The sequence below is a fragment of the Archocentrus centrarchus genome, unplaced genomic scaffold, assembly GCF_007364275.1.
Source record: "Archocentrus centrarchus isolate MPI-CPG fArcCen1 unplaced genomic scaffold, fArcCen1 scaffold_27_ctg1, whole genome shotgun sequence".
Lineage (NCBI taxonomy): Eukaryota > Metazoa > Chordata > Actinopteri > Cichliformes > Cichlidae > Archocentrus > Archocentrus centrarchus.
The window spans coordinates 1578042-1593492 of record NW_022060257.1 but is presented as its reverse complement, the minus strand read 5'-3'; the positions used below and the strand labels follow the sequence as shown (position 1 = coordinate 1593492).

Genomic DNA, 15451 nt, shown 5'->3' with positions numbered 1-15451 from the left:
GGGTGAGAGCCTTCATTTCTGGATGCAATTAGGAGTTAAGCCCCTTGTGCATATGAAGGGAGCTGGGAATTGAATCCGGCACTGGTGTGACAGGAACTATGAAAACTAGTTCAAAGAGTCACTAAGTAAAACTGAATGGAACTTCCGGAGCAAATGGAGTAGACGGGTGCGTTAGAGCCTCTCTCCCACCTTAACTTCAAAATATTCCGTTCAAAACTCGTTAATCCGCTCACGGTTTCGATAAAATAATTTATGAACGGGAGGGGAAACATGTCGAGCCATAAAAAATCGACAAAAATGCCTAAAGCTCAGGATAAAAGTGCCCTAGTAGCTAAGGCTACCATGTGCCTGAAACAAGCTAACGACAACGTGGCTAGCTCAGACGCTGAAAGCACTGGAACGAACATGGACTCGGAAGGAATTCTTAAGGCTATCGACGATTTGAAGACTGCCTTAAAGGGGGATAATGCAAAGCTACAACAAAATATCGACCATCTGGGACATGAGATCAACGGTAAGCTGGACAATATCGCCACTGAAGTACAGGGCCTGGCAGAGCGTGTTGATGAGGCGGAGGCCCGCGTTCATCAAGTAGAGACCTGGGCAAAGGAGGCAACGGAGGCGCTGTGCTTCTGCATCGAACAACAGAGGAAAACACAGCTTAAAGTGCTTGATTTAGAGTCCCGTTCCAGAAGAAGCAACGTTCGTGTATTTGGGGTGCCAGAAGGTCAGGAGGGGAACTCCACTACACAGTATATCGAAACGCTTTTGAGAAGCCAGCTACAACTACCGGAGGACCTGGACTTGAAAATACAGCGCGCACATCGCACTCTGACAAGTAAACCCCCACCCGAATCACCACCGAGGGCTATTATTGTCAACTTTCTGGAATTTTCCACAAAGGAAAAGATCTTAAGAGAAGTGTGGAAAAAAGGCAAGATCCAGGTGGGCTCTTCAATTATTCACTTCGACCACGATTATGCACCCGAGATAGTGAAGAAGCGCAGAGAATATAACTCTATCAAGAAAGCGCTCAAAGTGAAAGGCATCCGCTTTCAAACACCGTTTACCAACATAAGGATCCACTGGGAATCAGGAACTCGCACATATTCCAGCGCCCGGGAAGCCTACAACGAGCTGAAGAGACGCGGAATCCAGGCGGAGGAACCGGCGATAGCTGACGGTGTTTCCAGAGCGGAGTGGAAGCTTCGGGAGCTGCTGGGCTGGCAGCCGGTGGATAACAGCGGCGCTGCGGTGGCGCTGAGAGCCAAGAACAAACTACAGGATTTCCAGCGGAGCATGATCGAATGAAAATAGGCAGAACAACATGACATAATGCAGTATTATTTTGACTAGGCTCTGATTTACTACTTCGTGGGAGAGGTCACTGTTTATCTTTTTTCTACGTTGGACTAATAGGATGGACGTGTTTTTTCCCAAAGGCGCTTCTACCGTCCTTTTTGGGCCCTCTCAGTTTGAGAGGTTTAACCCTCGACTTGCCAACGGGGTCAAGAGCGAGAAGAAGGAGCTTCTCCTCACCTTGGAAGTCAGTTTGTTACTGTTTTGTTTTGTTACTGTTCGTGTTTTGGATTCAGGGGCCAAATCAGTCAAGGTATTTATGTACAATACTGTCATATAATTTAAAAATTGCTTCCTTGAATGTAAACGGTTTGAATAGTCCAGTGAAAAGAAAAAGGGTCTTAGCCAAATTGAAGAAAGATGGGATACAAATTGCTCTTTTACAAGAGACACATATGTCTAAACAAGAACATGACAAATTTAAGTCACTTGGTTACTTAAACACGTTTTATAGCTCTTGTAGAAACAGTAGAAAGAGGGGGGTAATCACCCTGATTTCTAATTCACTGAACTTTGAATTGATATCTGAGAAGGGAGATAAAGAGGGCAGATTTGTTATTATAAAGGGGAGAATTGATAATGTTGTGGTCACGATAGTTAATGTATATGTACCGCCAGAGAGCGACAGGACTTTCTTAAAAACGTTCTTTGACATCATTATCTCACTTAGCGAAGGAGTTCTTATTTGTGCTGGAGACTGGAACACAATCCCTAATTTTGCTCTAGATACGACAAGCCATAAGAAACAAAAAACTGGTAGGTCAAAAGACCTAAATATCCTGATCAGGGAGATGGGCCTGTTTGATGTCTGGAGGGGTCTCCATATTAAAGAAAGAGAATTTACCCATTTCTCTTCTACCCACAAAGTCCACTCCAGGATTGACCTGTTTCTGATGAACACCATTGATAGATCTAAAGTGAAGGAATGCTTAATTGGAACATCTGATATTTCAGACCACAATATTATCTATTTGTCCATCTGTCTGACTAGTAGGCCTAAAACAACATTATGGCGCTTAAATATAGGTATTCTTAATAATGAATCCACAACAAAGGAGATTAGAAAAGAAATAACGGAATGTGTAAAAGACAATAATAATGGGCAGGTAAATCCCACCTTAGTTTGGGACACGGTCAAGGCAGTAATGAGAGGGAGACTAATTTCTAGAACTGCTTACCTCAAAAAAATAAAGAGGTTAAAATACGATGAACTGGAAAAAACTCTGAGGAACTTAGAACTAAAACAGCAAATGACTAACAATGGAGAATTTTTAGAACAAATAACAAAAACTAAAAACAAAATAAACGATATGATATTCGAGGAACTTGAGGAAAAATTAAGATTCTGCAAACAAACATTCTACGAATCAGGCCCAAAAGCTACCCGGATCTTAGCCAGACAACTTCGTAAACACCATTTGAAGCATTCGATTACCAAAATTAGAGAACCCTCTGATGGTAATTTAACCTATGACATGGATAAAATACATAAGACCTTTGAAAATTATTTTAAAACGCTATATTCTGCCCCAAGATCAGTTAACATAACTGATATTGATAATTATTTGGCATCTTTGGATCTACCTTCACTAGGTCTAACCCAAAACAAAACTCTAACTGCCCCCATCACACAGGAAGAATTAGATACAGTTATTGGACATTTGAAAAGTAATAAGTGCCCAGGTAGCGATGGGTTCCCAAATGAATGGTACAAGACGTTCAGGAAGGAGCTATCTCCTGTCCTGCTTGAATCTTTGAACTGGACATTGAGCAGAGCTGAGATCCCACCATCTTGGAGAGAGGCTGTAATATCGGTCCTCCCTAAAGAAGGGAAAAATGTTGAATACTGCGAATCATATCGCCCAATCTCAATTCTGAATGTCGACTATAAAATTTTTACATCAATAATTTCTCGGAGAATGGAGTATTATTTGTTAGACCTAATACATGAAGACCAGACGGGATTCATCAAAGGCCGACAAACCCATGACAGCATAAGACGAACATTGCATATATTAGACCAAGCTAAAAAGCAGGGCCTCAGTGCCGCATTAATTAGTTTAGATGCAGAAAAAGCCTTTGATAGGGTCAACTGGACTTTTTTATATAAGGTACTAGAGCGCCTGGGCTTTAATAACCAGTTTATTAGGTGCTTGCGATCACTTTATGATGAACCACGGGCCAGGGTAAAAATCAATGGGCACCTAACAAACAGCTTCCAACTACACAGAGGAACCCGTCAGGGATGTTGTCTAAGCCCATCGCTTTTTGCAATATTCATTGAACCCTTGGCACAGGCCATTAGAGAGGATGATGGGATAAAGGGAGTTAGTTTTGCAAATATAGAACACAAGATTGCCCTCTTTGCAGATGATGTAATCACATACCTCCAAAATCCAGATACAACGCTCCCCAGAGTTATGTCAGCATTAACTGAGTTTGGTCAACTGTCGGGCTACAGTCTAAACATCACAAAAACACAGGTTCTGACAATTAACTACTCACCTAGTAAATTTATAAGAAAGACATATGGACTTAGGTGGGATGCCAAAAAGCTAAAATATTTAGGAGTATTCATTTCTCGAGACTTGGATGAGTTATTTAGTTTGAACTTTGATAATCTTACTGAAAACATACAAAAAGATTTGACAGCCTGGGCAAGGTTATTGTTGGACTTCACAGCTAGAATGGAAATAGTGAGGATGAATCTACTTCCTCGATTTTTATATCTTTTCATGTCATTGCCTACTAGAATATCTAGCGCACAGTTTCATGCCTGGGACAGATTGATCTCCAGATTTATTTGGTCCGGGACCAGACCAAGAGTAAAATTTAAAACACTCCAAATTAATAGGGACCAGGGGGGTCTGGCTCTTCCAAATTTGAGAGAATACTATTACGCATCTCAGATGAGATTCATGGTCTGCTGGTGCTCCTTGGAAATGGAGACTAGATGGAAACAGATTGAACTTAGCCAGGGTGGGGCCCAACCTCAGACACGTCTGGGAGGTAAAATAGTTACAGACAAAAATGGGAATGGTATAGTTGAAGATACGTTGTTAATCTGGAAAGAAGTGGTTGATAGGTACAGATTGGCAGATGTCACTGGACTTCTGATGTGGCCCTCCTGTAACTCAAATTTCCGACCAGGAGAATTAGATTCTTCTTTTTTAGATTGGAAAGATAGAGGGCTTGTGGCTTTGTGCCAGTTTGTAGAAGGTAACACTTTTAAAACATTTGAGCAACTGAAAAGGGATTACAACCTTGAGAATAGAGATTTATTTAAATATTTCCAGGTCAGGCACTTTTACAATTCAAAAATTAAAAAAGGTGTTCCTCCAGAAGGTAATACTATTGTGAACATTTTTGCAAATGCTTATACGCACCTCCCATGCAAAACTGTTTCCAAACTATATAAGGGGTTGCAGAAACATAATGGAAATAACACCTTGAATATTAAGTCTAAATGGGAAAGGGAATTGGGAGTAAAAATTACAGAGGATGCTTGGCTTTCTATGTGTGTGGCACAACAGACGTCTACCAGTTCTAAAAGATGGAGGGAATTTGGATGGAAGTGTTTAATTAGATACTTTATTACACCGCAAATTACTAGTAGATATAGAGGGGAAGAACAGCAATGTTGGAGACAATGTGGATATCGGAACGCCAATCATTCTCATGTATTTTGGTCCTGCCCAAAGTTGGCAGCTTACTGGGATGGAATCTGTCAGACTACTGGGATAATTTTGGGGTATGTCATCCCCAAAGATCCTAGAATTTTTCTGTTGGGGCTGATATCTGGAGAATTGTTTCAAAAAGAGGATGAGTACCTTTTAAAATTCTATCAATTGCTAGCAAAAAAGCAATTACACGATCTTGGCTAAAGACACTCCCCCCCCAGCTGGACCACTGGAGGGACGTCGTGGAGGAGATTCATTCTATGGAAAAACTGACATTTCTTTTACGTATGAAAGGACATTCTTACAATAAACGTTGGTCTAAATGGTTAACATACAAGAGCAAGGAAGCATAACTAGGTGTAATATCTTGTAATGTATATATATACTTAACTAAGAATCAGTGCCCCAAGTTCAGTGTGTGTTGTATGTTTTATTGTAATGAAAAATGTTAAATAAAGAGTATAAAAAAAAAAAAAAAAAAAACTGAATGAATGGCTGTTGCTGAAAAAAAAATGGCAAAATGTTTCCCCCCGTGCCTGTGTGGGTTTTCTTTGGGTACGACAGCTTCCTCCCACACGCTAACCAGCCGCAGCCCTCCTACATCCCTGAATTTGATAAGTGGTTAAGAAAATATTTGGAATTTTTTTTTATTTGCCTCACACTGTGTTAAAAAATATTTGAACATTATAATCAGCTCATCCTACAGATGAACTCCAACTCCAACATCCTGTGCTGTGCATGGAGAAGACAACAGTCCTTCTTATTGACTCGTGGCAGAGGGGGAGGACTATCATGACAAGTTGCAGTTAAAGACAGTGGCGTTAGGGTTCATGTGTAACATCTGAATAAGAGCCTTCTTGGGGAATCAGCTAAATTATTTTGAGGACTGAAATGTCTGAACAGTGAGCCAGCTCAACACTGGAAGGGCCTAGGCTAGATTGTTTTAGCAGCAACTGAACTTTTAAAATACAAACATGGGGATTGTCCAATGCTCCGTGATGCCACTCTGTTACATGTGCTGCAGACAGAATGACGTAAACTCTGTCTGCGTAACAAACTACACGATGATACTGTTTATTAATTAGCCTAATCTTTTCCTTTTTTCTGCATGTGCATAGTGTGCAACATGCAGGTGCTGGTCATAAAATTAGAATTCATGAAAAAGTTGATTTATTTCAGTAATTCCACTCAAAAAGTGAAACTTGTATATTATATTCATTCATTACACACAGACTGATATATTTCAAATGTTTATTTCTTTTAATTTTGATATTAAAACTGACAACTAATGAAAACCCCAATTCAGTATCTCAGAAAGTTAGAATATTACTTAAGACAATACAAAAGAAGGATTTTTAGTTGGCCAACTGAAAGTATGAACATGAAAACTATGAGCATGTACAGCATTCAGTACTTAGTTGGGGCTCCTTTTCCCTGGATTACTGCAGTAATGCAGTGTGGCATGGAGTCAATCAGTCTGTGGCACTGCTCAGGTGTTATGAGAGCCCAGGTTGCTCTGATAGTGGCCTTCAGCTCTTCTGAAATGTTGGGTCTGGCGTATCACAGCTTCCTCTTCACAATAGTCCATAGATTTTCTATGAGGTTAAAGTCAGGCGAGTTTGCTGGCCAGTTAAGAACAGGGATACCATGGTCCTTAAACCAGGTACTGGTAGCTTTGGTGCTGTGTGCAGATGCCACGTCCTGCTGGAAAATGAAATCTGCATCTTCATAAAGTTGGTCAGCAGCAGGAAGCATGAAGTGCTGTAAAACGGCCTGGTAGACGGCTGCGTTGACCTTGGACCTCAGAAAACACAGTGGACCAACACCAGCAGAAGACATGGCACCCCAAACCATCACTGACTGTGGAAACTTTACACTGGACCTCAAGTAATGTGGATTCTGTGCCTCTCCTCTCTTCCTCCAGACTCTGGGACCTTGATATCCAAAGGAAATACAAAATGTACTTTGATCAGAGAACATAACTTTGGAGCACTCAGCAGCAGTCCAGTCCTTTTTGTCTTTAGTCCCGGCGAGACGCTTCTGACGCCGTCTCTTGTTCAAGCGTGACTTGACACAAGGAATGCGACAGCTGAAACCCATGTCTGCATACGTCTGTGCGTGGTGGTTCTTGAAGCACTGACTCCAGCTGCAGTCCACTCTTTGTGAATCTCCCCCACATTTTTGAATGGGTTTTGTTTTACAATCCTCTCCAGGGTGCGGTTATCCCTATTGCTTGTACACTTTTTTCTACCACATCTTTTCCTTCCCTTCGCCTCTTTATTAATGTGCTTGGACACAGAGCTCTGTGAACAGCCAGCCTCTTTAGCAATGACCTTTTGTGTCTTGCTCTCCTTGTGCAAGGTGTCAATGGCCATCTTTTGGACAACTGCCAAGTCAGCAGTCTTCCCCATGATTGTGTAGCCTACAGAACTAGACTGAGAGACCATTTAAAGGCATTTGCAGGTGTTTGGAGTTAATTAGCTGATTAGAGTGTTGCACCAGGTGTCTTCAATATTGAACTTTTCTCCATTTTCTGAGATACTGAATTTGGGGTTTTCATTAGTTGTCAGTTATAATCATAAAAATTAAAAGAAACAAATATTTGAAATATATCACTCTCAGGGCTTTCAAATTATGCCAGCGGCAGGCGCATTTTCCACCTACTCCACCACTCTGCAAGTCTAGTTTTTAATTTTCCTAAAAAAAAATTTTTGTGCCGTCCGCCGTCTCCATTTCCAGCGCCATGTGGACGCATGTTGCAACATTTATGTTCTTTCAATCTGAGCCATTTTATTGGTTCACGACTGCCATGTGACTGCCATGTAACTGCCTTGTAACTATTCATATTGTCTGCTGCTGTCATGGCTTCGGTCTCGGTCATAAGGTGCCTGCTCCTTTGGCATGCCCCCCTGCTACTCCAATACAATTTGAAAGCCCTGAGTCTGTGTGTAATGAATGAATATATATACAAGTTTCATTTTTTGAATGTAATTACTGAAATAAGTCAACTTTTTCATGATATTCAAATTTTATGACAAGCACCTGTATAGATATTAACCTATTAAATGGTGAATATTGGCCAGTACAGTCAGATCTGTCCATTTTGACTTCTGTGTTACAGCTAATCACAGTTTACACAGTGCCTGGAATGGACTCCGACTGGCTGATTGGAGAGAAAGGAAACCAGAAAGGAAAAGTGCCTGTCACATACCTGGAGCTACTCAGTTAGACAACATACACATGTGTGCATGTGCATGTGTGTGACTGGACACACAATGAAGCCACAAAGAATTTCTCACTCTTAACACTAACCTGTAACCGTCAACCCTGAATGCTTCTCAGACAGCAGTGAAAATGGAGACATTGTTACAGTGAATCCAGGAAAATCCTCATTGGGGATGGTAAACATTCCTTTTATTTCTCTTTTTATGATTTTTTTTTTTTTTCTTTTCTTCTGTTGTGCATCCCAAAGATTGAAGCAGGCGTTTCCATGCCTGGATTAAATTATATTGATCTGTTTGATGTATTTATTATATATATTTTAAAAGCGCTTTCATGAATTCACTGCTAAGCTGTGATGCAGAATCAAGTTGTAAAAGTCTAAAATATTGTCTCATGGAGGTTATAGTTGTAAGCTTGCACTGATGAAACAGTTCCATGTCCTTAATTCTTCTTGCTAATGTGTTGATGTGACGTGACTGAAGAAGAAGTGAAATCAAACGGGACTTCCTTACGTTGGATTATTTTTTCGCATCTGTGGGGAGGAGGGAAACCATTCAGACCACTTTTTGGTTTATTTGAAAGCTACAAATGAGAATGAAAGATGTGACTGTTTCCTACTTTTATTGCAGATGTGTTTTGTTCTTCTCTTTTTTTCCCCCCCTCACAGTGGTTACTGTTATTATTTTATTAATAATATAATTTATTGATGGAAGCATTGAATATAATAGTTTACAGTGGTTTACAGTTCTCTCTGGACAGCTGTAAACCACTAAAGTGTTTCAGAGGCTTGTTCGGGAAGACTATTTGCCTTAACTGCTAGTTGAAGTGAATGTAATACCTGTGTTATTTAAAGCAACAATAATTTTGTTGACGCTGGAAGGCAACTTCTGATTATTTGCATTTCCCATATGGGCTGATTTTTTTTGTTTGTTTTTGTTTATTTGTTTGTTATTTGCTTCCTATATCTTTCCACACCACCGCAGCTGCCCCTTTGAACAATATGAACACCTGTTGTGTAAATAAAGGTGAAATTACCACTCCCTTTCTAACTGCCTTAAGCGGATGGGCGGGGACTGCTGAGACCATCTGCTGCACTCCAGAGAATGTGCTCTTCAAGCATCACACAAATGTGTACAGACCTCAAGTTTACCACAGCCAGCACGCAACACTCACTCCCTCACAACTGCCCTTTAGTGTTTTTGTTTTTGGATTTTCAGTGTTTGTCATTAAATGAAATCATTTTCTGTCTTAGTGCTGCACGTGCTACAGCTGGTAGCCCGTCCTGCTGGACATGTATGTGTGTATGTGGATGTAATCAAGTCTAATGTGCCCTTCCACCCTTTCACCCTGCATGCGCACATGCATGCACTGCCTTTGTTTTGTTTTGTTTGTTTTTTTTAAACCCAGCCTGCTGATAAGTTCATATGAAATGAGTGTATTTTACTTGCAGGTCATGTGACACAGATGGAGTTGGTGCCCAAATGTGTGTGTCCTGCTTTCTTCTCTTCTGCTTACTTCACAAGTTTGAGATAACGTTCTGTTCAAAAATGCGTTTTGTTAACTTGTTGGAATTCTGTTGTACTTAATTTTCTTGTTTTCTCTGAATATCTTATTGTCTGTTGAATGAACGAAATGTGTGGATTAATAAAACAGATTGATTTAAATTCCTCTTTTGTAGATACTTTACAGTCAGACCCATAAGACCAACAATGGCACTTCTTCTTTTTTTTGTATTTTAACCTTTGATTTAAAGTGGTGCTCAATGAGTCACACAATTGAAGTGCAGACTTTCAGCTTTAATTCAAGGGATTTTACTTAAGTATTATCTGTCTGGGAATTATAGCCACTTTATACATTTTCAGATGCTCTAAAGTATTAGGGTGTATTTTTAATATTTAGATGAAAATCTTTTGCAGTTATTGACTGCCTGAAGAGTAGAACCCATGGACATTATCAAATACTATGTTGCCTGTCCTGAGATGCTCATGAGTCGCTTTGCAGTATGCTTTGGGTCATTATCCTGCACTGTGAAGCACTGTCTCAGTGTTTTGGGCTAAATTATTTATTTAGCTATACTTTATTTTAATGAAGGTAACAAATTATCTCTCTGATCAGTGTGAGTTTTTCACTACTACTACTACTACTACTACTACTTTATTTATAAAGCACTTTAAAACAACAGCAATTGCAACAAAGTGCTGTACAGATAGAAGTCAAATAAACTAATACACATAACAATGACAACAACGACAATAAGCACCAACACAATAAAACAAATAATAGGAATTAAAAGGAGTCTCAGCATGTATTAAAAGCCAGGGAATAAAAATGTGTCTTAAGAGCAGTTTTAAAAGTCACCAATAAAGGAGCGCTCCTAATATGCAACGGCAAGTTGTTCCATAGTTTAGGAGCAGCAACACTAAAAGCTCTGTCACCCCTGAGCTTCAACTTCGACCTTGGTACCTCTAGGAGCAGGTGATCAGCCGACCTGAGGCAACGAGCTGGGAGATATGGGTTTAATAGCTCACAGAGATAAGATGGGGCAAGACCATGTAAACATTTAAAAACAAATAAGAGAATCTTAAAATGAACTCTAAAATGTACTGGCAACCAGTGTAGTGAAGCCAGAATAGGAGTGATATGCTCTCTCCTTCTGGCCCCCATCAGAAGCCGCGCAGCAGCATTCTGGACGAGCTGAAGGCGCTTAAAGGAGGAGTGACTAATTCCAAGGTAAAGAGCATTACAGTAGTCAAGCCGAGATGTAATGAAGGCATGGATCACTGTTTCAAAATGTGGTTTTGAAAGGATCGGTTTAATCTTTGCCAGTTACCTAAGATGGTAAAAACAGGACTTAACCACTGCCCTGACCTGGGAATCCATTTTAAAGTCGCTATCAATTTTTACACCTAATGATAGTGTACTAACTTGCATCAGCATGTCTTTAGACTTCATATTGAGTGTTCAAATGAAAAGCTATCAAGTGCTCAACACTTGAAATCAACTCAGATCTTTTATGTGCTTAATTTGTCATGGAATAATAAGGAAACAGACCCCACCTGTCCATGAAACTGCCTTTCAGTCAGTTGGCCAGTTATTTTATGAATCTCTGAAAATGGGGCCATTCGGCCTACACTTTATGACTAAAGCAAGGTTAGGATTGTGTATGGGGTCACTGGGGTCAAGGTCATATGGTTAAATCTATTGTTTTTGTTAGATTTCTTCATGCCCACTTCACATCTAGCGAATGGTTTGAAGGATTTAGATAATACCTTGTATGATTATTTTCCATATCAAGACATTATACAGAGATCAGGATTAAAGTGTGATGGGCATATTTTACCACTCTTGTTTTAATTAAAATTTGCTGTAGTGGTGCAAAGACACAAAAGATCTTATTATTGTCCAAATATTTAAAGACTACCTACTTCTTGGAAACCATAATCATGAAAAGTGTGGTGGATCCTGAAACTAATGCAGGACTGTCATTTGGTGCAGTTCCTTTTAATGGCAAGAAATGAAACTATAAAGGAATGAAATTAATCATTGATCCCACAAAAATCATCATGGTCTTACAAAATAATACGGTGATGCTGTAATTCCAGCTCCAGACAGAATTTCTGCCCACTTTTTAAAAATTTTGGCTTTGCGTCTAACATTAAAGCAATGGTGAAGATCTGACTTAAAATTTTAAGCCATATTTGTGACTTTCATACTGTGGCGTATGACTTCATCTTGCCAGGGCTGCAGTGGAAAAAAAGGCTTGGGGGGGCACTGATGGCATTGGAGCAGTTAATGTAGGGACATACTGTTCATCTGTTTTAGGTGCCGTTTACACGAAGCCGTTTTCACTGGAAACGGTGTCGTTTTGATGCGTTTCAGCCTTTCGTTTACACGATGGCGTTTCAGAAACGATCCGCGTTTACACGAGGACATGTGAAACGATGAAAACGATGTAGTTCCCATGCCAGGCCACAAGTTGGCGTTGGTTTTCTCTTTGCAGTTTGTTTACGCAAGACGCGCATGCGTGGAGTGACACAGTAGGTAGTGCGGCAAATTGTTCATTACTTACAAAACGGCCAATGTGAGAGGTTTTGTGTGGACCGATGATGAGGGTGGATCGCTGCTGCACACAACGCTGAATTACAAAACGGTAAAAACACAGGAAAAGCATAAGAAGCACTCGTGAATCCGCGAGTACTGTTTATCAGTTTGCGCGTGCGCGAAAAACTGGCCGTCGCAACCATAGTGCGCATGTGCGAGTCGAGCGTTTTCAAATCACCCCGGTTTCAAGTGTTTACACGAAAACGCAAGCCGGTGCGTTTCTGAAACGCTCCACTCTGGACCCCGTTTCTGAAACACATCGTTTTCACTCTGTTGTCGTGTAAACAGAAGGGCGAAACGCATCAAAACGACACCGTTGTCGTGTAAACGCAAGGCCGAAACGCATCAAAACGACACCGTTTCAAAATGAAAACGGTCTCGTGTAAACGGCACCTCAGAAACGGGGTCCAGAGTGGAGCGTTTCAGAAACGCACCGGCTTGCGTTTTCGTGTAAACACTTGAAACCGGGGTGATTTGAAAACGCTCGAGTCGCACATGCGCACTATGGTTGCGACGGCCAGTTTTTCGCGCACGCGCAAACTGATAAACAGTACTCGCGGATTCACGAGTGCTTCTTATGCTTTTCCTGTGTTTTTACCGTTTTGTAATTCAGCATTGTGTGCAGCAGCGATCCAACCTCATCATCGGTCCACACAAAACCTCTCACATTGGCCGTTTTGTAAGTAATGAACAATTTGCCGCACTACCTACTGTGTCACTCCACGCATGCGCGTCTTGCGTAAACAAACTGCAAAGAGAAAACCAACGCCAACTTGTGGCCTGGCATGGGAACTACATCGTTTTCATCGTTTCACATGTCCTCGTGTAAACGCGGATCGTTTCTGAAACGCCATCGTGTAAACGAAAGGCTGAAACGCATCAAAACGACACCGTTTCCAGTGAAAACGGCTTCGTGTAAACGGCACCTAAAACACATCGTTTTCACTCTGTTGTCATGTAAACAGAAGGGCGAAACGCATCAAAACGACACCGTTGTTGTGTAAACGCAAGGCCGAAACGCATCAAAACGACACCGTTTCAAAATGAAAACGGTCTCGTGTAAACGGCACCTTAGATTTTTTGCCCTGTCCCTTCTTCTTTTGTCCTCCACTTGTCCAGGTACCTCAAATTTTTCTGGACACGATGTCAGGTCATGTTTGTAAATGAGAACTAGTTCTCCAACATTTTACCTGGTAAAATAAAGGTTTTTTTTTTGTTTTGTTTTAAAGTTTTGACTAGTAGTGCTCTCAGAATCACCCTTTTGCAAAAGTACTATTTTATACCTGTCATACTATGTTATCTTTGGCATTTTTGGTAGATTCAACTTGAGAAATGGTAATGAATTTTGCATTTTTGCAACAGGCTGCTAGTATTAAAGTCCCTAAAGACACAATTTAAAATTGGTTCTTTGCTAAGTTGTCTGTTATGTGTAGCCACAACATGGGTTCCATCAACAGGAGTAAACTGCAAACTGCCTCCAGGACAGAAACAACTACATGGCTAACACAACTTTGGCGCTTCGCAAGCATCTGCACAGACAGCATGGTAACGCAAAGCTAGCCAAGAACCCAGAGTGATGTTAAAGCTGAGCAAATATGGATTTGTGTTGATGTGTGCGACTGTAGCCTAAGGTTTATATTGCTAACTGGTAATAATGTGACCGTGTGTTGCTGTGAGAAATACAGAACAGTGGTTTCTGTAGGGTAATAACTCATAAGAGCTGCAACAACAGACCTTAAAATGACAGTTGTCACTTACTGGACTTAGAAAGTCAAAACATGAGATCAACCGGGCTCTCATATGCTAATTCAGCAACATGACTGTTTCATTTCCCTTAGTGTGGACTGTGTCTCATGTACTGTGATGTAATGGTGTACTGAAGTGTATTGAAAGTCTCTTTTTTACACAAGCATTTGAGACCAAAAGCGCAAATCATGATTTTACAGAAATGTTATTTAGGCTTTGACTTCATGATTTTACCATCAGTTTCATGTAGTTCTTTATTCATTTTCTACTCAGGATAGTGACAGTGCTTTTGAATTTTCTTCAGATGTATACAGTTTGCCTGACTATGGTTTGGCGGAGTTCTTCAACTCTTCAGAGATGGTTCTGTAACCTGCTCAACTTTATGAGCATCAAATATAACATGTAAATTTGGATCAGTTTTCTATGTTAAAAAAAATAAAACATCTAATATTTTTGTTTTCATTTTTTGGTTCTCTTTTTCTACTTTTAACATTTGATTATGTTTGAGGGCATTTAGGGAGAAATATAGAAAATTCTATAGGAATCCTAAACTTTCAAGTACCTGTGTGAACTCTTTGGAAAGGGCTGGGCAGATGACTGGATAACTCATCTATCACCATCTAACATGGGCAAGCATTGACCAATCAGCTATCAATAAACCATAAACCACATCAAAGCCCTCAATGAGTAAGAGTTGATTCAAAAGATACCAGAATGCAAGATTGCTACATGGATCATGTAGACTTAGGATAGTTCTGGAAATGCTTACTAGGTAGCTGAAATATATCAGAACTGGGGTTTTCTACAATAAATGTATTGATCTACAATAGTTTTTATACCACAGTGAAGTGCCCCCCCCCCCCCCCCCCCCCCAAGAAAGAACACTCCTGGTAGCAACTATCACAATCACAGCAGGCAGAATACATTTTTTTCAGTGTCCTTTAAAATTCCAACCTTATTTTTCACATGTTGTTCTCCAAACCACACCAAATATAACGCACAGAACACACTTTTACAAATATGTGTACAAATTCCTATAAATAACTCAGTATCAGTTACACATATTAGAAATACCTTGACCAGACTCCCCTACTCTGTCACTTTGGTTTGCCCCAGGCCTCTTAAGCAGGTGATTTTTTGTCATTTTGGTGAAGAATAATCATCTGTTTGGTAATTTGTATTATACTTTGGTCCACACAAGAATGATTTAATGTTTGAACTATTTTTTTTATTTTTAACTTTAAAAATTTGAAAACATTTTGAAAAAAATGCACAAAAGCAGCAACAGAAAAACATAAACACACATAAACACCCAGTTTATGTGTGTGCAAAATGGATGTTGA

The 15451-nt window shown here is 40.2% G+C and overlaps 1 protein-coding gene across 4 annotated transcripts in view; it reads left to right on the top strand.

Annotated features, from left to right (window-relative positions):
- The window catches only part of LOC115776176 (endophilin-B2-like), a 44838-nt gene extending 34913 nt beyond the window's left edge, over positions 1-9925 (top strand). For all 4 annotated transcript variants that reach the window (XM_030723759.1, XM_030723757.1, XM_030723758.1 and 1 more), the window contains one exon: positions 8161-9925. In XM_030723759.1, the coding sequence (XP_030579619.1) occupies positions 8161-8268 (108 nt within the window). In that variant the 3' untranslated portion in view covers positions 8269-9925. The remainder of the gene's footprint in view (positions 1-8160) is intronic.
- Positions 9926-15451: the final 5526 nt, after the last annotated feature.